The sequence below is a fragment of the Astatotilapia calliptera genome, chromosome 20 (genome assembly GCF_900246225.1).
Source record: "Astatotilapia calliptera chromosome 20, fAstCal1.2, whole genome shotgun sequence".
In the NCBI taxonomy this organism is placed as follows: Eukaryota; Metazoa; Chordata; class Actinopteri; order Cichliformes; family Cichlidae; genus Astatotilapia; species Astatotilapia calliptera.
The window spans coordinates 28003505-28027467 of record NC_039321.1 but is presented as its reverse complement, the minus strand read 5'-3'; the positions used below and the strand labels follow the sequence as shown (position 1 = coordinate 28027467).

At 38.6% G+C, this 23963-nt stretch overlaps 1 protein-coding gene across 3 annotated transcripts; it reads right to left on the bottom strand.

Annotated features, from left to right (window-relative positions):
- Positions 1-1648: 1648 nt before the first annotated feature.
- Positions 1649-23415, bottom strand: atf7a (activating transcription factor 7a). Of its 3 annotated transcripts, none has more exons than XM_026153998.1 (12): positions 23320-23415; positions 15831-15902; positions 10946-11042; positions 10630-10742; positions 10048-10212; positions 9715-9863; positions 7764-7857; positions 7542-7661; positions 6407-6550; positions 5918-6106; positions 5353-5458; positions 1649-4647 (listed from the first exon to the last, which is right to left on the bottom strand). In XM_026153998.1, exons 2-12 carry the CDS (start codon positions 15876-15878, stop codon positions 4415-4417), a joined length of 1458 nt encoding a protein of 485 aa, XP_026009783.1. In that variant the 5' UTR covers positions 15879-15902; positions 23320-23415; the 3' UTR covers positions 1649-4414. The 3 variants fall into 3 exon arrangements, with proteins under 3 accessions (XP_026009783.1, XP_026009785.1, XP_026009784.1); XM_026154000.1 differs by lacking the exon at positions 23320-23415 and adding an exon at positions 22704-23310; XM_026153999.1 differs by lacking the exon at positions 23320-23415 and adding an exon at positions 22406-22690.
- Between the last annotated feature and the right edge of the window lie 548 nt (positions 23416-23963).

The window sequence follows — 23963 nt, the reverse complement described above, 5'->3', positions numbered from 1 at the left end:
ACCAGAACGGCATTAAAGAACCGGATTCTTCACGTGTCAGTTAAGGTCAGAGTTCATGATTCAATAATAAGAAAGAGACTGAGCAAAAATGGCATCCATGAGAGAGTTCAAGGAGGAAACCACTACTGACTAAAGAGAGCGTAAAAGCTTGTCTCACATTTGCCAAAAAACACCTTGATGATTCCCAAGACTTTTGGGAAAATACTTTGTGGTCTCGTATTAAACTAACGCAGTGTTTCAGAAAAGGAACATCATACCAGCAGTAAAAGAGGGTGGTGGTAGTGTGATGGTCTGGGGCTGTTTTGCTGCCTCTGGACCTGGAAGACTTGCTGTGGTAAATGGAACTATGAATTCTGCTGTCTACCAAAACATCCTGAAGGAGAATGTCAGGCCACCTGTTCATTACCTCAAGCTGAAGCGCACGTGGGTTCTACAGCAAGACAGCGATCCACAACACACCAGCAAATCCACCTCTGAATGGCTTAAGCAAAACGACATGGCCTAGTCAAAGTCCTGACCTGAATCCGATTGAGATGCTGTGGCATGACCTTAAAAAGTTGGTTCATGCTTGAAATTCCTCTAACATGGCTAAATTACAACAATTGTGCAAAGATGAGCGAACCAACTCATTGCCAGTTATCGCAAATTCTTGATTGTACACTGGTTGCTGCTAAGGGTGACCCAACCAGTTATTAGGTTCAGGGGGCGATCACCTTTTCACACAGGGCCATGCGGGTTTGGATTTTATTTTCCCCTTAATAATAAACACCTTCATTTAGAAACTGCATTGTGTGTTTAATTGTGTTATCTTTGTCTAATATTTAAATCTGTTTGATGATCTGAAACATTTAAGTGTGACAAACATACAAAGTAGGAAATTGGGAAGGGGGTAAACACTTTTGCACACTAGTGTAATTTGGTATGGACAAGTAAAGGACAAAAGTAGATCGGTAGACACGGTCGGCCTAAAAAATATCTAATACATATGAAAGTGTCTGAAATTCATGTACTTAAAAAACTGTTTGCTGAAGCTTAATCAAAATAGTCTCAGTGGAAGGCTGGCTGTCAAGAAGACATGCTTAAGAAAGGGAAATGTGAGACACTGTCAGTCATGGATTGGCCTCCTCGGAGTCCAGACCTCAACATTATTGAAGCAGTGTGGGATCATCTAAAGGCAGCTATCAGCCAAAGAAGAGCTTTGAATGTCCTTCAAGAAGCCTGGAGAATTAATCCTGAAGATTATTTAAAGAAATAACGGGGAATCTTATGTCACAGAGTTCACACTGTGCTGAAGAATAAAAGTGGTCATACCAAATATTGACTTTCAAGCTCATTAGAATTGTACAAACTGTTATTGTTGTTGTTTTTGCCTTAAAGATCCACATATGTCTGCATGCTTCAATAAATCCATGCATCAATTTCCCATTTTCCAAGCACAATATTTAAAAAGTGAGGAGGGGCTCAAAATCTTTGGACAATATTGCAGAAGTACTTGAAAGAGTATTATTCAATGCCTTTGTATACATCATTTCCTTTCATATCTCTTTTTAATCAAACTAAGTCTCCACTTTAATCATTCATATTAATAATTACATTACAATAGAAAACATGTTTTGATATGATAACTGAACACAGATAAAACAGTATAAATGTTCATTATGATGTAGTTTCTTTAATTAAAACTGCAGCACTGTAAGTGTTCATGGTATTCCTCTTGGACATGCATGGAAAAGTAAATATATTCATATAGTACAGATATGTACAATACAAGGACAATTTTAGAAATTATCAGTCCAACAAAGGGAGTGTGAAAAACCATCAATACACTATGTGTAATTTTCACATTACTGTATTTCCCACTAAATTGCTATGTTTAGAACAAGTCTGGCCCATCGTTAACAGGCCAAAGACTGTAAAGATTATTGTTATTTGACCAATTTAAACAATAAGTTAGACAACGAAGCTCAAAAGACACGACCAATTGTTAAAAGGTATTAAAAAAAAAGAAGAAAAGAAAAAGAGGGGGTAAAATTTCTTTTAAAAGGAAAAAAAAAAAGAACAAAAAGCACAAGTCCATTTTTCTGTTGAGAAAACAAACCAACAAAAACACAAATCGTTGTGTTAAAGAAATTAGTCTATATTCATCAGCGCAATCAGAAGCGTTATGATGAAGAGTGTGGTGCTAAAGACAGCACGCAACAAAATAATACAAGAAAACATAAAAGCTAAATGCAGTTTGAATTTTCATTTCAAATGAACAATCGTCTATTTGACTGCCAGCAACTTACACAAATTGCCGAGGTCGCCGTTGAGACTGTAGGAGGAGAGGTTCAGTCAAAAGGGAAAAGGTATTAAAGTTGCTCAGCAAATTCCCATTTGTGTATACAGTACAGATAACAGAAAACCATCATTAAAGAAAAAACAAAAAAACATTCTGATATCTCTGAAAAAAAAAAAAGTAAATTGAACAGAAATACAAAGCAATAGTTAACCTGCATTACTTTAGTGCATAAATGTCCTTATGTTAATAAGTCATATCCTGTTTTTGAAATATCATATCTCGCGAAAATATTAAGAAAGAGGGCAAAAGAGGGACAGGGGAAAAAAAAAAAAAAAAGCAAACCACTTTGAGCATTCATGTAAAAATATATCGATATCTGGATAAAACATCTGGGGGATATTGTAAAAGAACTAGAGCCTTTCAGAAACAGTCACAAGACAGCTCGTCTTCTGCCCTTAAAGCTCTGACCACTGGAGATGTCTTTGCTCCGTCTCTCCACCAGATGACAGACAAGTACTTCAATATTTTAACAATATTCTAAAAAGACACTTTTTATTTACTTAAAGGCCTCAAAAAGCTTTGTTTATTAATTAAATGTTATATTTATTGATGTTCATTTTTTCCCAATTTATATACACTGACTAATATAATTCTCTAGAGCCGTTTTTTGCCCCCATACAAGCAAATCTGTATATATTTATGTGAGGGGGGGTATCGGAGGCACAAATGTGATCTTAAGGCAAAATGATCAAACACTGTGTGAAAGACTGTGTGTAAGTGCAAGTTACAAGCAGTGATATACTGTCATAGTGCCACTGCAACCTCTGAATCACAAAATAACAGTCAGGGTATTCACTTCTGTCCCAGGACAAGTACCAGATAGTCTTTGGAGAGATCCATTATGGCTTAGTTTCGGTTTGGTAGAGAGCATACAGAACAAGGGGTTCATCGCATTTTCAAACGAGCAGCAAAGGATGTGCAACCATCCTGAAAAGTGTGAAAATAACAGTTACAGTAAGTCCAGCAGGGCCCACACACGAAGAAAACACAGTCACCAGAACAGTTACATGTAAAAATGGAAAGAGGCATCCATTTACACACCAATAAACCACCTGCCTGTTTCAGGAAATATGAAAAGGTGGAAAAAGTTCAATTCCCTTCAGGTCAGGAAAAAAAAAAAAAAATCTGCTCCAACAAACTTATTTTTAAATCGCAATCTAACATAATTTTGGTTACATGGGTCAATCTGGGAGGACGTGCCAATTAGTTAAAAGAAATATAGCTGCGCATACTGTATCAAAAACCCTATTAGAAAAGTCACATGCTAACAATCTAGCTAATAATGCATCAGATCAGGAGTAGGCAAACTGCTATGTTCTGATGTACATAAATATACAATCACACACACACACAGTTAATACACTTTATCATAAAGGGGTGTACATGAGGTAAGGTTTTTGGGTCTAGGTTGAGATCGTGTTGTGGCTGAGAACCATTTACTAAAGGTCTGAGTGAATAATTGAGATGTGAGTCAGAGAATTCTAGACAACTATCGCATCTTTGGAGCCGAGGATGTATAGGGAGGCATTCTGTGATGGCATGTGTGGGTGTGCGTGCAAGGCTAAAGTGACGAGGAGAACAAGGCACTGTTCCCTGCTGGAAAAAGTGTAGAGCCCTGTGTGCTGTTTATATCGGATTTAATTCACACACACAAAAAAAAAAGTTTACGAAACACCTGTGCGGCACGTGTCCACGTGGGAAGATCGTTATGGCAGTATACTTGACGCAGTCCTACAGTCCAGTGAAGAGTCCTTATTACTGAGGGTGAGGACAGTTGAGTAGGGACGCACAGGAGGAAACAGGGGGGAGGGGGTATTGGAGTCCAGCCCCTGTAGTCTATGGCAAAGTTAACAGGAAGCTCTCTTAAAAGTCTCAGTCCTTTCCCAGAAGGCTGCTGATGAGCTCCAGGCCCCAGCAAGATGGCTCCCCAGGAGGGTTAGAAAGACCACAGAGGGGAGGGGGGGCAGAGGAGAAGATGTGAAATTCTGAATTTAAAAATGAGGGAACCTGGGAGGTGGGAGTCTTTTCTACCCTGGGTGACGAGCCAAGTGTGGGCCTTGGTGGCATCGCTCATCATCTGGCAGCAGATTGAGACTGTGCAGCCATGATAATGTGAGAGGGTCCGCTCTCAGCTCTCTGCTGCTGGCCCATTCCTGCCAGCACTGACATGGCCATAGCCTCAGCTGCTGCCCTTGAGCTCAGGCCGTTTTGCCCCGTAGAAGGGCTAGGCGCCAAAGAGCTGTGCTGAATCACCGGGGCAGGGGAACCTGTAGGCTCTGACATGTCTTTCATGCTCTCGTCTGCAGCTATACAAAAAAATAAAAAGGCAACACAGGCAAAGATATTTATCTCATTTATATTGAGCACATTCCACAGTTTTCATTGCTGAAAATCTTTGGACATTATGTTAATTTTTATTCGAGTGAAAATCAAGCTATATTCAGTAACTTTATCCCGTCCAAAATCAAGGAAATGCCCCAAAAAATACTATAAATAAAACAAGAAGTACTGGAACAAAGATTTTGCTACTTAATTATAGTTCTTGTTTTATTATTTTAATGTTACCATCAGCCCTTAGCAATATCTAAATTGCAAATGTTGCTTTTTTTAATCCAACTCTATTAATAATTTTTGGACACATTATTATCCACTGTGGCCGTTGCCATAACAAACTGAACCCTAATTATTTCAACAAAATTACAATTACTTTGTGGGCACTGAAGAAAACTACAGCTCACATGAAGATACTAAAGCCACAGCAGCATGGCTATATTGTAACCCAGGCCTGCTCATTTCTTCTTGCAATCACAAGTAGAGAGCTACACACCAAAGCCGTGTGTTTCGATTAAAATGTGAGAGCGACTTTGAGGTTCAAATTTCATTTTCGCTCTTTATGCTTTGCGCAATACATCTACTATATTTCTACATATCTAAGACATGCAATTCAGACTCAAGTTTCCTCTAACTTTAAATAGAACCGTGTGAACAGGGCATAGCTGTGCAGGGCTCACCTAAGTAGGCAGTCTTCTTTTGTAAGGTGGTTACAGGACAGTCCTTGTGGGCCAGCAGCAGCTGCTTTAAATGAGCCACCTCATTACGCAACAGAGACACTTCATTCTGAGAGGATGGAAAAGAAAAAGAAAAAAAAATCAGACTGATTAGTACTACAATACTAAATTTCAGAAATTACATTACACTTCCCAAACCAATAAGGAAAAAAAGTAATGCTTGGTTATGTAATTTAAAATACAGACTTCCCATATTTTTCTTCCCTAATGGATTTTCCGGTAGAAACAAAAAAGTTGAAATGGTTTTGCTTCCACTGCAGAGCAGCGTACATTTCCCACAAGGCGTAAGGTGTAAATATTACCTAAAATTTCCATTTGACAAAATAAAGATATGAAACAAGATGTAGTGGTTTCCATTGTTTCAAATCTATCAGCTATGTTCATTTGCAAAAAGAATTTACTCAATACTAATGCAAACTCATTTATCTTATCTGGAATCCACCTCTCAAACTTTTACAAGTAGTTAGAAGCCCCATCACCAGCATCCACCCACTGGAGGCCCACTCACCGACAGTGAGACGTTCAAAGTGCTGAGCTCCTCGGCTTTCTTCTCTAGGGAGCTGACCCACAGTTTGCGTTTCTGTCTGCAACGGGATGCTGCCGCCCGGTTCCTCTCGAGGAAACGCTGCCTTCGTTCGTCGGGGTCATCGTCTGTCGTCCGCCGTCGACGCCCACCTGTAGGCTGTGCTGGAGATACCTGGAGGGAGAAGCAGGGTAAAGGTCAGAAGGAAACACACAGACAGACGAGATGAGTGGAAAAAAGACGAGAAAAGGGAAGTATGAGTCACAGTTTCATTTTAGCCAGCACACACCAGAGTCATCTCGGCACAACAAGAATATCCCCAATTTTCTGTTAACTAAAACAAGTGATGTGATATATAATAAAGAAAGTTTAGATGACTTAGATGTGATCATCTTTAATCCAAGTTTAAAGCATATTTTGTATGGATGAAAAAAAACATGTTACAGTCAGGAATTTATACTTAACATTGAGTACCTGAGGTTGTGCAGGTGATGGTGCGTCTGGCTGCTGGACCAGCAGCTGACTCTGTTCTGCCTTCTGAGGTACCATGGGGCTGCTGCCCATGGCCATGATCCCCATACTCTGTCCTGACGGGCTTTGCAGCGCAGCCTTCAGACGCTACAGAACAACAGTCAAATAAGCAACATCAATAACAGCCACAGGAATTTAAAAAAAAAAAAAAAAAATCATGAAAAACTTCATTGTAACTTTGTAGAAAGTCATAATCAAAGCGTGTCTGAATCAGTGCCAACAGCATGTCTACAACTTCACTGTGCTGCGTCTACATTAACTGATTCACACTTTGCAATAACAACCTGGACAAGACCCTAGTTACCAATTTTTGGCATGTTTTAAAGTTGTTTAAAACATGGAGAAGCCTGATTCTCTCCGAGGAGAACATTTACAGATGTGCTCTCTCTGAACTGTTTTCAGCAACAGATTCATGTGACCTCCTTCAGTCAGATCTGGAGGCTTTATATGCTCCCGCAGCAGTTCTCGGATTTTGATCATGTTTGATTTAAGTTGTGACTAATTCAGCCGTGATGATTTAAAAAGTGATTGCAGCCCTGAAGGTACACAAGCAGTCAAATGTTATATATGCATGTGTATATATATATATATATAAAGCAACCTCGATAATGATCATATCGTATTAGAAGCGCCATGAACAAAAAGATTCTGCAGATCAGCCCGAAACCCCCCCAACCCCAAATAAAAACAAAAAACCCAAACTAAAGTTTGTCTTTAATTACAACGATGATCATCTTCTTACGACTGAAGGAGTGAGGGGCTAGGGTAAACAGAGGAATGTGCTAAAGGGGATACTTTATATGTTTTAAATACCATAAACAATGACTGCACTCTCTCAGTTTCATCTGGGACATAGCTGCAAGGTGGAAACTGTGCATGAATCTCTGTGTGTGCATTGCACTATCATAAAATGAGTGCAAACTGTGTTGTCAGGTGAAAGGGTTACATAAACAAGCAACCACAGTAAAAGATCATATGACGAAGGACCTAAGCCTGTGCAGCGGAAGGCTGGAGGGTGAAGATGGAGACAAAAAGAACAGATAAATAGATAAAAATAGAGAGCTAATCTAGTGCTGACCATCTTGGCCTCTGAGTGGATGCTGTAGCCAGAGGGGGAGTTGGAGCCGCTGCTGCTGCCTCCCAGAGGAGGACCAGGGATCCCAGGAATGTTGGGTACCATGCACATGGGTCGAGCCAGCTGGTGATCAAATATGAGACACAAATGCATGGGTTAAAACTAAACCAACTTCTAAGTTATAAAGTAAAGTTACAACATACTTAGACTGTTAGTCTGCCTTACATTAATGACAGAAGGCATCTGAACAGGACCAGGCAGCACAGGCACTGCCTGACCAGAGGGAAGCATCATCATAGGGTAATGGCTCGTCGGTGAACTGGAGAGACAGACAGCAGACGACAAATAAGAAGAGGAGATTCACTCTTGTGTTTGTTAATGAATTTTAAATTATGCTTTTTAAGAAATAGAACATGCAGTCCATTGCTTAATGATGAGAAAATATTTCATAGATTCATGAACTAAACTGTATTTTGTTCCTCTCAGGGTCAGCCACAATCAAATGACAAACCTGGGTTGATGTGTGTAACACAATATTATAATCCAGTAAAAAATACAATTTTATTTGAGTTGTTCAAGGTTATTGTGACTTGCTAAAAACTGAACTAAAAACTAAAACCAGTGTGGAAAACACATTTTAGATAGTTAAAATAAAAATGAAAACTACACTTGAAAAATAAATATGAATATTTAAACTAAGCTCAAATTAAAACAGAATTTTACTGTTTGCTAGTTTGGCCAAAAAACAAAACTATTACAACCTCCCTGATAAGGCAATGATGGTCATGTTTACTGAGACTTTGTATAGTTTTGTGTTATTATTATATTTATTCATCCATCTACTAAAAAATTGAAAATAATACAAACTAGACTAAAACTAAACATTTTCAAACAATAGAAACAAAACTGAGACAAGAAACCCCAGAGTGGAAACAAACTGAAACTAAACTGAATGAAAAACAAAACATCAAAATGGGGGAAAAAAAGACTATAGTAGTTCTGATATTAATGACGTGAAATTGTTTGATCTTAGCTTAAATATGTAATTCTGTCAAATATAAATATATCTGAATGCAAACACTCCAAATTATGATTTAACATATATGCATTCCCTCTAATACCAGTTTTTAACCAGTTTAATGCTGTTTCACATTTTACATGTCCAAAGATAAAAAGTTAAGATTTATATTATGACTTCCTTCGAAACCTTGAGTGTGACAAGCAAGGGATTTTTACCCACTCTGCAGCCATTTTCACAAATGTGTGAAGTTGTTGACTTTTGTCTGAAACACTGTGCAGCGTCTGTGCTTAACTTGACTGATTCAACAGGAAATATAAACATTAATTTATCATTTTTTATTATTTATAATGGTTATAAATCCTATGCATATAATATTGCTGCAGACATAAGGAAGAATCATGTTACAGGTTCATGGGCTGAGTTTTGTGCAGGATATTGCAAGCTGTAGCTTCCCGTACAGTAATTGACGTACTACACATCGTTGGGCTTTTATGCAACACATTAATGTCCATAAATGAGAAACATTTTGATAAGTTATACCCAATTATAAAATGCATGAGTTTAGAATGCAAATAAACTGATATGCTATAAACTTTCTCTTATTAGCGTGTACTTGTTTTCAGTGAAATGTTACAGATTTTATGTGAACCATGATCATCTTTTCCATTATCCCAAGATAACATCTAAATTGCTGCTGTGTTACTTTACATACATCTGTATATGAAAATAAAGACTTGTGCTAACAGGGGAAAACTGCAACAGCTGGTAATCCTAACACCTATTTTATAGTGTCTGTAACAGGAAAAACAAATTCAATAGTTCCCTTTAAAGCTGCGTATCTTTCTTATTAATCATGAATACTTCGCAAAACTTCACATCCTATTTCACAAGATCAAAACTGGCATAATTTTTTGTCAGAGCACAGCTTTTGGTTGTTTTTGACTGTGGCTGACCCGTCGGGACCACAAAAAAAGAAGAAAAGAAAAAAGAAAGAACATGATGGCATCTTTGATATTAAAGGTTCACTTGCAAGAACATGAGATGTTGTCACATTGTTTGCAAAACATGTTTTTTAAGCTAGAATTTATTTTAAGTTGAAGATTAAGCTTAAAGAGTTTAGCAAAGACCAACCAAAGGATTTGGAACTTAACTTACCCCAAAGTACGATTTGAGGGTGGAGCCTGTGTGATGACGGAAGTGGGTGATGGCATGGTGGGCTGCAGAGCATCAAAGCCCAAATGTAGTGGGAGGGAACCTGGACGCACAATAGTCGGGGTAGGGGCTGAATTCCTGGGTGGTGTGTCCTACAAGATTAAAACAAAAAATAAAATAAATTAGGCTTTTATGTCACACATCATTTGTACCCCCAAACAAATTTCTGCAACCACTGCAGCCACAATGTATCATGAATTACTTGCAACATCACTTAGTGATACTCCCCTCCTCTCTACACACCTATGCAATCCCCCTTATCAAGTTTTCTTGTACCTTTCCTTTAACTAGAGGCTCCCTGTAGCTGTCCGACTTCCCAGATGTGGAGTCAGGGCTGTCTGGGGGTGAAGAGTCGACTTCTACAGGTGCCTCCTGTTTCACCTTCACCTCTGATGGTGTCTGCAGGCTCATGTCCAAAGCCACTGAGTTGGAAGCAGGGAGCTGAAAATGAGTTACAGATAAAGAGAATAATCTTACACTACATATAGATCAAAGTATATTAAAAAAAGAAAAAAAAAAGGGAAGTGGGCATTCATCACAAACTAAACAGCCACAACCCCAGCTCTGAAACGCATATAAAGTGCAATAAAACACCAAACAGTTTAAAAAGAAATTGCTGCAAAAACTGAAATGTAAATGACACACGGACTGTGTGCAAGGCACGAAGTTCAAGTTTGTAAATTTTTTTGACTGAATTAATACTTGAGATAAAAAAGAAGGAAGTAAAATGTAATTCTTTCTGGTCATGTCGAGTCTCTGTAGAAAATTTCTTCGGTTACTGTACATTGTAATGCACACGGTCATGCACAAGCGCAGAGATAAAAGAAGATAAAATCATCAACCGCAAGTGTTGCTTACAGAGTTCTTGGCCCTCTTCTCATCATCATCTTGTTCAAAGGAACTGGCCAGCTCATTGAACAGGCCAACCTCCTCGCAGTTCTTTAGGAAACGAGTGGGAGTAGGTGTCTGGTCTAGGAAAATGTAATGAGCAGATATAACTATTCAAAGTAACAACACCACAGTTAGTTCACACTTACACTGAATGTAAAACCCCATGTGATATCTAGTGTTGGAGCACGCTGACGTTAGGGTAAATATTGTCCATCTGAATGCTGCATGAGGACATTTAAAAACACAGTGAAGATGAACGTCTGTCTCACACGGACGAGAGTACCTGCAATAATGACCGAATCAGTCCTGGCTGGTCCGAATTTCAGCGTCATCTCATGTTTGTGTTTGTGTACTGCCAAGTGGTCCTCGTTGGTAAACCTCTGGAAAAGCGAACAAGACAAAAGAGAACATTATATGAATTAGCCAACAAGAAACGGCAACTGCGTTCTGAAGAGACATCCTGTTTTTTGTATTGCTAAAATCAGCGATAGATAATCTTTTGTGGCCAACACATGCAGTCTGTGGAGCGCGCAGTATGTGACAAAAAGGTGAAAATGTCAACAACTTGATAGAGAAGTATATATAAATAAAAATAAAGGAAGAGGGAGAAAAAAAATATCGACAGAACTGACCACAAAAGCTGCAGAAATAGCTGCACACGTAACTTGGTGTTGTCCAATGAATTAGTGTGTAAAACACATGTATGAACTGTGAGTCTGTAATGATAAAAGAAAGTCTGAATTCTGTTACTTCCTTTTGGCTGCTTGCAGCTTAAGCTACAAGCAGCCTGGCGTTAGCTCAAATCAACCGCACAGACGGCATTAACAGCCGTCCTCGGAGACATGGAACTTCTTTTGAGAAGTGGTGAGGTGATTCACTCGAGAGACGTAGGAGAAATAATCTTGGCTCTGGCACCAGCCTATTCACCATTCACTGAGGCCTATTTTAGGGTCCCGTGTTGCAGTTGCGAGTTCAGTCGTGAGAGTGAAGTGGAAACACAGTCAAGTGTCGGGGGGCTTATTTTTAGCCCGACCAGGAGCATCACCAATACGTGTCCCATCTGTCTCATTCCTCTGAACAAGGCAGCTAGGTCTTGTGGAGAAAAACTATCTCCAACTAATCTCCATGTATGAGAAAATGGCAGCTAGGATTACTCCTCCCCACGCAATAAATACTGGACATCATATAATAGGGGAGCTGCTGTTGTTGTTTTTGTTGTTGTTAACTTGGTAGAAGGAAAATCCTGAGCAAAGCCAGGAATCAATCATCCTTGTTCTATTATGGGCATGATTCAGACTTTCCCAGTAGAGAACTGTTGCATTTAAAAGGGCAGCATTAAAACAGTATTTGGACATAAAGGATACAATAATTAGCAGCAAATCGCAATTAAAGGCCAGAAAATGTATAAACATATAATGAAGGTGCTGGCAAATGTACAGGATAGAGTACTGAACCTCAATGCCTTTAATACCGACCACTACCGCAGAGTAGTGGAAACCATCAAATCGAATGCCTTGTCAGTATTATAACGGAAATTTGATTGTTGCCAATTTTAGACTGCATTTTCATTTACATGCATTACTTGCTTGTTAAGATAACACCAAGCCTGTGTATATCAATATTTGTATATTACTCCTGTTTTAACTGCTGTGGCATGTGAGCTGGACCACTTGTGGTAAGAACCCTGCAGAGCACTAAACAGATTTTGTCTTTTGTTGTTTTGGTTTAAGAAGAAAAAAAAAAAAAAAAAAAACCTCAACCCTGGTTACCAAAAATCTGATGATGTGGCTCCATCACTAACTGAAGAAACAATTCACTTAGCTTGTTAACAAAGTGGATTCATTATCAACTACAGAGCCACATTTTTCTCTCAGGAGTAGGCAGAGATGAAAACCAAGCTAAAAGAAAGTAATATTACAGTTAAGTGATCACAAACATGACTCCCCAAAAAATTCTGTAATCTTAACCAGCGAGAAGTTGTTACATGTGTACCATGACAACTTTATTCAATTTCACCTGTTTTTGTTTTATTTCAATGATGCCTTTGACTTTGTGTGTGTGTGTGTGTGTGTGTGTGTGTGTGTGTGTGTGTGTGTGTGTGTGTGTGTGTGTGTGTAAAGCAAGTGCATCTGATACCCCCGTGTTGGTGTAGTTCCTGCATTATCTTAACGCTTTAGAGCCAATGGTATCATATTTGATACACAGTTTCTACAAATTAAAGCTAATACGTGCAAATGATTTTTATTTTTTTTTATCTCATCAGAAAGTTCAATAAACACTCAATTTCCAAAAAATTTAAATTTTCTGGCAATTATTTGCAGATGACACAAATATTTTTTGTTCTGGGGGGAATCTAAAGGAGCTGCTGGATACAATTACTTCAGAAATGTGCAAAATTAAAAAATGGTTTAACAGGAACAAACTATCGCTAAATCTAAGTAAAACTAAAATTATCTTATTTGGGAATTCCCTTAGAAATGCACAAGTGCAGATTCATGTAGATGGTGTGGAAATTGAAAGAGTACTTGAACATAAGTTTCTTGGTGTGATTATAGATGATAAATTAAACTGGAAGTCTCATATAAATCATATACATAACAAAATTTCAAGAAGTGTCTCAATCTTGAGTAAAGTAAAACACATTCTGGACCACAAATCACTCCACATTCTCTATTGTTCCCTGATTGCACCGTATTTGAATTACTGTGCAGAGGTTTGGGGCAATACTTACAAATGTTCGCTATCATCAATCTTTATATTACAAAAAAGGGCCATAAGGATAATCCATAAAACTGGTTACAGAGATCATACAAATCCACTATTCTTAAAATCAAAAATTCAAAAATTCACAGATCTGGTTCATTTTCTCACAGCACAAATTATATATAAAGCAATAAATAACCTGCTTCCTGACAATATTCTAAAAATGTTTTCTAAAAGGGAACGGGGATACAATTTGAGGGGGGAATTAAATTTAAAACATCCTCGTATCCGTACAACATTAAAAGGTTTTTGCATCTCTGTGTGTGGAGTGAAGCTGTGGAACAGACTAAGTAAAGATATGAAGCAATGTCCAAGCATGGCGCAGTTTAAAAAGCGGTTTAAGGATATGGTTTTTACAGGGTACAGGGAAAAGGTAGAGATTTGATAGGGTGTTCTTGTCTAATATTTTCATGTGTGTGCGCATGCACGGGTTTGTTGGTCTGGGTACATATGTATGTGTATATGTATGTATGTATGTATGTATATATATATATATATTAAATATATATAAAATTGTAGGTTGTGTATCCTTCAGGTGTTAATGGGGTTATTGAAAATGTGTATATGTGCGTATGTGTGTATATACGTAGGTATGGATAGATAGAAACATATATGTGTATATATTTAAAAAAAAAAAAAAAAAAAAAAAAAAATTACACATAACATATAATGTAATTACAAGGAGGTATTTCTGTAGTCTATTGATACTAGATAGTGGAAAAGGGGTGGGATTAAATAAGCTTATGCTTCTTCCTGCTCCTTTTTGAACATGGACGTTATTTGGAGTTGTGGTTGCTCGTTTTCCTTTTGTTTGCTTTGTTCATTTGTCTCTTTTAATTCTATTTTTTTTTTATACTTTTTCAACATGTTCAAAATAAAGATTCAATCAATCAATCAATCAATGGTTCAGGCTTTAGATCAGGATCAGCAGTGCAACTGAACGATCATGTAGTTGTGCTATCGTAGCTTTGCAATGTGGGGAAAAAAGACATGTTTTCCTCTTTGTTTATATAAAATTCTGTTCTGGAAAGAATTGTAAGAATTTCAAGTGTTTTCTTTATTTTTTCGTACAATAGAATAAATATATGATCATTAGCCAAATTCTTGGATAATGCTACTCTAACATAATTATCATGACATAGAAACACCAACACAGTGATATCAGATAGTGTGTGTAAAGTGACTGTGTTTCTTAAAAAGGTGCTAAGCAAATGTGATTTCTTTTCTCATTATTTTTGTTTTGCATTTCTTCTGCCCTTTGACATAGATTCAACCAAAACAAAAGAAAGAAAACTGTTTGTTTATAACCTTGTACAGGTTCTCTAAAGTGAGGTGGCACTGCGATACTGACAACATACCCAAACATCTAGCACCACTCTGCCATCCCACACCTGTTTATACAACAGTCTGGCTCTAAAACAATGCTTTGAGAGTGACACAGCTGCAGACCAGCACTGTCATCCACATCACTTTGCCTCTTTAGGTCTCTGTTGCTTAAGCAGTAAAATAAATTAGTAATCAAACCAATGAAATATGCAGAGTATTTACATCACAAAAACATGTAAAGAAAGACAAAGGAAGGGTCCCTAGATGTCTGCGATGTTCTGAAAAGAAAATTACCAAACAACTCATCATCACTTATTTATCGACTATGCATGTTCAACTGCTTTACATGACTGCTGTTCAAACCACAATCCCATTCTTCTGATCAGAGCATGGAAGAAGTCCCAAGAATCCCAAGTATTGCGTAAACCCATAAACACTTTCTTCCTTCAGATTCCCAGGAGCCATTTCACTACTAGCTCTAAGGATATCACACCCAAATGAACACAGCATCAGACATGATGATTTCCTGTGTTGAATAATCATGAGTCTAAGAACAGACTCCTTTTTAATTTCTTCCTTCTTCTATTCTATGATATCAAACCAAGCCTCGTCGAAACACCACGTAACAGGCATGTGAGTGCACTACTGGCACTCAGCTGAGTCACTGCCTCGGCTCAAACCTGTGTCTGCAGGCGCTTAGAAGTCAGCAGTGACAGGTTGAAACAATAACGGTGCTGATTACTCACTGGAGCTTCCAGTGAGTCATTGCAAAAGGAGACAGCATTGTCTCACAAAACGGCATGCTAGCATGAATGTCATCGGTGTGATGTTAATTATAAGTGTTGCATAAATATGTCCGTTTACGCTTGCAGTGAGAACGGATCTTTTCAGGGTTGTTGTATATAGCGCTACATTAAAACCAGTGCGTTCTCAAAAAGAACGTCTATTTATTTTTAGGTTTCATATAGTTTTCTTTGAGAAGTACAATACTGTGAAGTGCAGTACTGACCTTTGGTAAGCAATTACAAAAGGCAAAGATTACTACCACAGAGAGCAGGACATGAAAAGAGAGGACTTACCTGTCCGCATCCAGGAGCACTGCACACAAAAGGTCGGTCGTCCCCCATTTTTGCAAAGAGCCTGCAATGTAACTGTGGTAGAGGAGAAGAAAAGAACATTGTTGCAGCTTTTTTTTTTTTTGTTGGTGTGTGTACTGGCAAAATCCTGAAAACAACAAAACAGAGATGCTGTGGCTTGTAGTCTTTAGTCTGAGCAGGAAGCCGAATGGTATTTAAAAATAACCCTGGCAAGGAGGAAAACACGCACAGTGGCAGCGAGAAGAAGTTTCCCTGGTGATACTTCCTTCACACACACGGGGGCTTCGGGCTGGCCAATGAGGAGCCTGCTTACACGAGAGGACGGCAGCTACCGTTTACACAAAGACATCTCGGTCTCCTTCTCTTTCCCTGTCTCGTTTTTCCTCACTTCCAATGCCTCCTTCTCTCATTACTACTCTCTCCTCACCTCTCTGCCACCTTGCCTCCCCTCCCCTTCTCGTACCCCTCATTCAATGTTTCCCGCTCTCTGAGTCAGCTGTTTCTCTGTGCACGCACAGGCAATCTAAGGTTAAGTACCTCCTCATTCACTTTATGAAGGTTTTCATGTGTTTCCACACAACAGATCTCTGGCACTGGACACATTCCCATTGACCTCGCTGCGTTTTGTTCTCCAGGTCATCTTACTACTTCTAAATGAACATCTGATACTTATATTTTAAATATTATGAAATTTTGCAATCTTAAGGTGGATGGTTCAGCTCCTGAGAAGCAGGATGAAGAGTTTTAAGGTAATTTGACATAGCTAAAACTAACAAGTTTTTTGAAACATGAACATTTAACCACAGTTTATTGTTATATTAGTAAGTACTTTAAATTATGTATAGTTTTTTTTTTACCAATATGTATATATTGTTAGAGTGTAGCTACCTTTTGCTAGCTGGTTGTTAACATGACTTACAAGAAAAACACATTAAACATAAAAAAGTTCATCAAAAGATAACCATTATTTCAAAAATATTTCACGGCATAATCACGCCGTTTTGTATTTCTTAACTTCTAATAAATGTGCCCCAGGATTTTAGTTTTAGTGTACTATTAACACAGTATTAACAGTATTTTGTAAAGTAAGTAAAAATAGAGGCATATGTGGGCAGCACTGTTGGCCCTTCTAATCTACTAAAAAACCTAAAAAGCTTTCCAATAAAAGTTATACACAAAACCCCTCTCACCTTCTTATTATATGCTGTTGTTGAGAGTTAAATACGTGCATGTTTTATTTGTTTTCTTCTTCTGAAGTGGCAAAAAAATGCAAGCATACTGCTTCAATCTCTAATGCCACCAACCCACCCCCACCCTGCGCTGCTCTGCACAGCTGAACAACACTGCACGTGGAGACAAACTGGGAAGTTAGAAAAATAACTCATTAAATTTAAATCGGGAAATTGGAGGGGAGGGGGGAGGGGGTAGAGGCAACGGACATGAATGTTTTAGCATTCTCAGCTGGCCCAGAGTGACGTCTGGCAGCTATTACACAACACTGTCCCACTGAAAATACACCAACTGCATCGAGGACTTTGTTATGTACACACGCAGACACAACCAACATGTACACAAAGGAAAAATAAAGCCACTCACTGGTATTTATGTAATATACTGTATATATTATACTCAATGTTCTCCAGCTCTTGAGCAAAAATGTTGTCAGACTTTTGTGATTTAACACAAGCCCTAGGATGTCTTTTGTGATTCACCTCTTAAACTTTTACTTTAAAAAAAAATGCTGATTTGAAGACGGGGTAGACTCTCTGTTTTTACCATCAACTGACAGTCCATAATTATCTTTCAGTTTATTGCAATTCAAAAAGCAAAAGTTTTCCAGCTTTAGAAAACATATATTTAGAAAATATAGCCGATGGGCCAATCACAGGTCTTTCAAGACCAGACCAGTTGAGCACTACCTTACAACCACTGGCAGGCAAAGTGAATAACATTATACATTATTTCATTACAACAAAACATTCTGCTGGAAAATCCTTGCCCCTGGTATTTATGTATTATGCATTTATACATGTTATTGTGACACATACCAACTAAGCATTGAGGCAGTCTAAAGTTGTCATGATACTAGAATTTCAAACTCGACACTTGTACACAGAAAAATATTCGATACCCTTTTCAATACCACAGGCAAGATTTTCTGCGTCCTGCAACTAAATAATGTCAAAGTAGTGATATCGTGAAAAAGTTAACTTTTTTTTTTTTACACTAATTTTCCATAAATTACAGATTTTGAAGGTTAAAGAAATTTATCTTCACGAACAAAAACTGAAAGACCTAACCGGTCTTTGATTGGATTTTAAAACTGACCTCACAGCTGGCAACAACAAAACAAGAAACAGATTTTGATAAACATTTGTTAAAAATAAAATAAAAAAAGCTCAGGTTTCTCATCTGGTCCACATCTGCCGGCAGCAGATGTTGAATACAGTTCACACTGCTCCTCAGTCTGCAGCTCTTCACATACTCAGCTCTGCTCTTCAAGACTGAAACCCGTCCAATTCTGCTGCACTGCTCCAGATTTCACTCTCTATTTGCTCCAATTAGTTCTCCACACTCTGGACTCTCTGCTCAGTTCAACTATGCTTCCCCAACTGCTCTGAAAAGCCAGCAAAATGCCCAGTTCTCCATGTGTCTGTAATCCAGTCTGTTACAGCTCAATAGCCCATTCAGCCTGCAATAATTATTCATCTTTTGTTTAACTACAGTCGACTATCATCTGTTAATGATAACATATTACTAATGTGGCTATGGGGCAATTACTAATAGTTAAACAGCTATCATTACCATGTGTGCTGGTTAGATAACTGTTTAATATTTCAATGTTGTTGAAACTAGAGCTTTACTGACCTCTGAAATTCCTTCTAAAGTGTTGTTCGGTATTATGGACAATAACTACTTCAGCTGTTAGTGAGGGGAGGAGCTGTGGGCCTGACTACAATGGTGCTGCATGCAGTTGTGTGTCAGCTGGAAGATGCAAAGACACCACTGTTTGCATTGATACTCTTGCAAACGAGTATCTTAATTTAATATTAATTTTGAGCGCAGGTTTTTTTGTGTGTGACAACAATGGTAACGTTCCTCGCCCGATTCCCCACTCAGCAGGACAATGCAGCCACTACAATGCAAAAACTGATGAGTACAACTTCCAACATCCTAAGGTGATTGAGCAACTGCGGGATGCACCGGAGCAAACACCACACCACACAGCTACCCATACGGCCCAAGGGATCACATCGCCAAAGTCATCCAATGAGAAGCCACGAGACATTCCCAGACGTCCCCGGTCAATAGCCCAACAGGGCAGAGATGTTATGAAAGAACACGTTCACCTGGGATATAAGGATTTGAATCTTGTTTGCAGCCAAGCATAGACAAATTTTCAACAGGTAGGGTCAAAAACCAAAGAGGAGAAATCTGTTGAGTGTAGTAACATTGCAGTCTCATTACTTTTGAGTAGGGCTGCCACGATTTGTCGACTAGTCACGATTACGTCGATTATCAAAATCGTCGACGACTGATTTAATAGTCGACGCGTCGTTTGAAGCTTTGTAAGATCACAAAAGACGCAGGAATAAGTGGCAGGATTTAAGAGTGTAATAACGGACTGAAACAGAAGATGGCAGCATTGCATGTACAAGGATGTCAGCTACCGTTAAACCCCGAAGAAGAAGAAGAAGCAGCTGTGTCCCAGAATTCATAGCGCGGCCCAGCGCAGTTTCCAACAATGGCGGCAGCTAGTTAGTTTTAATGTTACTCTTATTATTCTTTCTGGGTCACAAAATAAACGTTTAACATATTTTCAGGCGAGAATGTAGCTGTGCAAACCTCAAATATCTGCTCAGTTTATCAGGACACCACATATTTTCAAAAGCGCTCCGACGTTTTCGGAGACATCTGTTACCCACTAGCTCGTTAGCGAGCCGGGGGCTAGGCTCACTAGCGCCGTGAGAACACCGGACTCCCCGCAAATCGTTTTCAAACCCACCACCGTCTTTCGCTACTCAGGTTAAATATATATGAGTCACTTAGATAACTTAAAATGTTATTGTTTGGCTTTTTTTTTAGTATTTTATTTGTTCCTGAGTAAATCAGTTTGTCTGAGATTAAAGTTATAGTTTTTACACAGCTGAATAAACGTCAAGCAGACAACTGATTATCAGAAGTGTGAGATGCTCCAGAATATACTCCAGTGTCCTGTTATATTTTAGATAGCAAGGAGTTTATTAAACTTCACCGAAACAATCTGCAAATTTCATTAAAATTTAATAAACTATCATCTTGTCTTTATTTTTAGTTAGCACAGACCTTAAACACTTAAAGCTGTAAGCTAATGATAGTTATATAAGAGCAGATGCTGCTGGTGCAATAAGCTGTAGTTTTACGTCCAATGGATGATGATCTGATTAGTCGACTAATCGCAAAAATAATCGGTGACTAGTCGACTATCAAAATAATCGTTTGTGGCAGCCCTACTTTTGAGCAAAAATTTGTTTGTGAATTAAAAAGTTGCTTAGTACATAGAGTTTTTTGACAAACTGGAAAGAAAAGACAAATTAAAAATGTTTAGCATTTCACTATTTCTGAGTTACTGACCACATTAACCTCGGCTGTACCTCTAACATGTGTTGTGCATGTCATTTAACATTATTGAGTGGGACAGATTATTCATTTTTTTGGCGAGGCATAAATGTCTGAAAGTTTTCCCAATGTTGAAGTCAGTATATTTTCCTCCTTCCATCTCTCCCTCTGCAGTCCTTGAGCCAGCGCGCGATTACCGAAGCCTTGCGCTGGAATAAGACACTCTCCCGTGAAGCTTAGCTTGTAACAAACCTAACGGTTGTGTCTCGCTGCTTCATGAGAAAAGGGGTCTGCATCATATTTGCAGGCAAACGCTGCCCCTCTCTGCACACGTCAAAGAACCCATGAAACAGAGAAGTCTGATTTCTTGCAGGCAACAGGTCAGTGCAAGGCCCCTCACAAAGTGCTTCCAATCTACTGAGTCTATTTGGGTGGACGTGTCTGCAAACGAGATACTCCATCTAGCTCGTTATACCGAGGGTGTGGACTGTTTGAGGAAATGGACACATCTGGCATCAGGAGTAGGAACAGATTTCAAAGTTTACATCTTACTAAAGACATGCTAGACATTAACTTGGCTGGCTGGCACCAACATGAAATGTGGGATTTGATTTTGTGGAAAATCCACCATAAATTCCAGATGACAGGGGTGGAAAACACCATTTGTTTTCATAGCTGCCCCAACCAATTACTTAAACTGATTAAAACAGATGTGTTAAGGTCTTTTCTTCAGCATCTTTTACTTGCTTCACATTAAGAAGCCATCCGTAATTACCGCCTAGATTTATTTATTTATTTATTTTTTACAGGTAGAAATTATACAGTTAAATTAATGTTGCGACTGTCAGAAGTGTCTCACTAACGTTTTCCTATACCCTCAAATAGCTACTTCATGCAGACCCCCAATTTCATGCGAGATAATCAGTCAACTCGTTACATCAGTCCTGATGCACATCACTGATATCAATTACAGGTTTTGATATCAAGTATTTTCACCTCCTTTCATCCAAGGTGACATGGAAGCACTCAAAGCGTTCTCATTTCTGTCTCTCTCATTGAGTCCCAACATTAACTTGGATTTCTCCGACTCAGCAGGTGTAAGGGAACAAGTCCCAGCTATAATCAGCCACAGCCATCCAGTGTTTGACGCCGCCTGCTAGGAAACTGACTAAACAAACTGTATTAATAGCTTGCACTGCAGCCATGACTGTGGAATCTGGGGCTTAAATTGCCAGAGGGTAGGGAGACCCCACAAAGAGAAAAATAACTAAAGGGGGCTGGAGGGGAGAGGGATAAAAAAAGAAACCGTGAAAGAAAAAAATGCAAATCAAATATGTGCTTGGATAATTATGGGATCAGAGGTGAGCATTTGAGACAGGACATCCAGGTTTATGGCTGGGTGTGTGCAAGAACCAAAGTGTTTTGTTTATGTAAGCAAAGTGAGCACAAGATTTAGTAAATGGAACAAAAGAAATCCTATTCCTACTTCTGCATAACCAACAAGGCCTGAAAGCTAAATCAGTGTTGATGCAGGACAATACAGGATGGACTCAAGGGAGCTTCCTAAAATTAAATCAGAGACATTTTGTAGATTTGATTGTGGTCTGCAACTTTAACAAGCAAATATAGATTTATAACTATAAATTCAAAAAGAAGAACACCACATTGAAATGTAGCCAGTAGCTTTTACCCATGCTCTACAACACTTTCAAGCCAATCATTACTTAACTAATCTAATCAACAGAAATGCCTAAAAGCATGCAATATACACTTAAAAAAAAAAAGTTTCATTTTCAAGCTGCAAAGAACATTTGTGTTGGGTCCAACTTCCAAACATCTCGCATTACTCTTCAGTAATTGCATGTATTTGGTTGGACAAGACATAGTGCAGTTTTCTCAGTTCTAACACTTCTCTTAGTGAAGGAATGATGCACAACTCTGCCAAAAACATGACCTACATTTCTCAGGAAGGTGTTGACATGGATGGAGACATGGATCGTGGAGCGTTGAGCAGTTCAAATTGCAATACTGTGGATATCATTAGTACTTTTTTTTTAAGGTTTTCTTGCAAACCCAAATTCTCGCAATATATCCTACCGCCAAAAAATCTACACGAGCGCGCTTTTTTCCACATATTCGGCAATATAAACGAAGATTATTTTAAAGTTGAATTCCCAAAGTTCCACAAACTTTAGTTCCTTTGTGAAGACACCGCTAACTGTGTCGAAAAGGTTTGTCTTTTTTTGCCTCCATTACCTCTGGCTACGTACGGGTACATAAGCCCAGCCTTTTCCCGTAACAATGCCGCCTATTCTGTTCAGCAATTGGCCACGAGAGCGTCAGTTAGCGACTTCTAGGGCACTCATAGGTTCGAACCCTGTCAATAACGTCCGACAGCTGAATCTGATTGGCTAAAATCTCGAAATCAACTTTTTTTCCTATCAACGCAAAACTAATGGCTAGCTAATGTGGCTAGCGTTAACAACAGGCCGAGCGCACACTTAAAAAGTGAGTGATAGCAGCACTTGCTACCACTTTCTGCCATGACAATAGACATATATTAAAATCAATTTAATAACATCCGACGTGAATTGCTGTATTTCAAAGTGCACTTCGGGTATTTAGAGTAACAACAGCCGAAAAGGCTAGCACTTAGTTGGTTGGCGGAGTGACACTTGAGTGCAAAGCGAGACACAGTGGGTCCGAATGAAACGTTGTAGCTCCCACAACAGTTTTGACAACTACATAGACGTGTCGTTTTAACGTCAGCAAACACTGAAAAGTGTCGTGTCGAGCGCGACATTGTAATCATTTACTATACTCGAATAATCTATGGTGAATTTAAAGGTTAATAAAGTGTTTACAAACTCACCCTCGCGCCCCTCTCTCTGACTCCCCTCTCCTCTCTCTTGGAATTTGACACTCCCCTCGACGCGGACTTATCGCGAGATTTCGTACAAGCTATCTCTGCCTGGCCACATGTAAAGAAATGCACCAGAAAGCTCCTACATTTATTTGTTTTGTTTTGTTTTAATTTAATCATAATGAAAGTTCTGTGTATATAAATTCAACCCAAATTTTCTGCAGTTTAATGATGAAACGAAACTTAATTTTTGAATATTTTTCTGACTCATCAGAAATTGTAACCCTTACTCTTACATTTTTTTTCTTGCTGCTATTTCTGTGTCTGTATTCCCGCCCCCCCCCCCCCCCCCCCTCAGCCTTTGTATATATCTTTAAGCATAGGATGACTAGATGGGAAAACAGTCTTTATGTTTTCTGTGTCATTTATTAAAGCTTAAACAGAGAAACATTGACTTCAAGTCCACCTATACAGTGGGTGCAATTAAGATATTAATTGTAACTGACTCGTGAAAAGAGGTAAATTTGGCTTTGCAGGGTAAGAATTCCCCTCATAACTGTATGAATTTGATGGGTTTTCGAACAATAAACTTTTGCGAATATAACACATCCTTTTAAGTACTGTACATCGTATGTAGAAGCTTTTTGGAAGCT

Coding starts and splice junctions, on each gene's coding strand:
- atf7a (XM_026153998.1), bottom strand. CDS start 15,878: ATGGGGGACGACCGACCTTTTGTGTGCAGTGCTCCTGGATGCGGACAG. Junction 10,213..10,629: donor AGAAGAGGGCCAAGAACTCT/GTAAGCAACACT, acceptor ACTCATTTTCAG/CTCCCTGCTTCCAACTCAGT. Junction 5,459..5,917: donor CTTTGAACGTCTCACTGTCG/GTGAGTGGGCCT, acceptor CCATCCTCTCAG/AATGAAGTGTCTCTGTTGCG.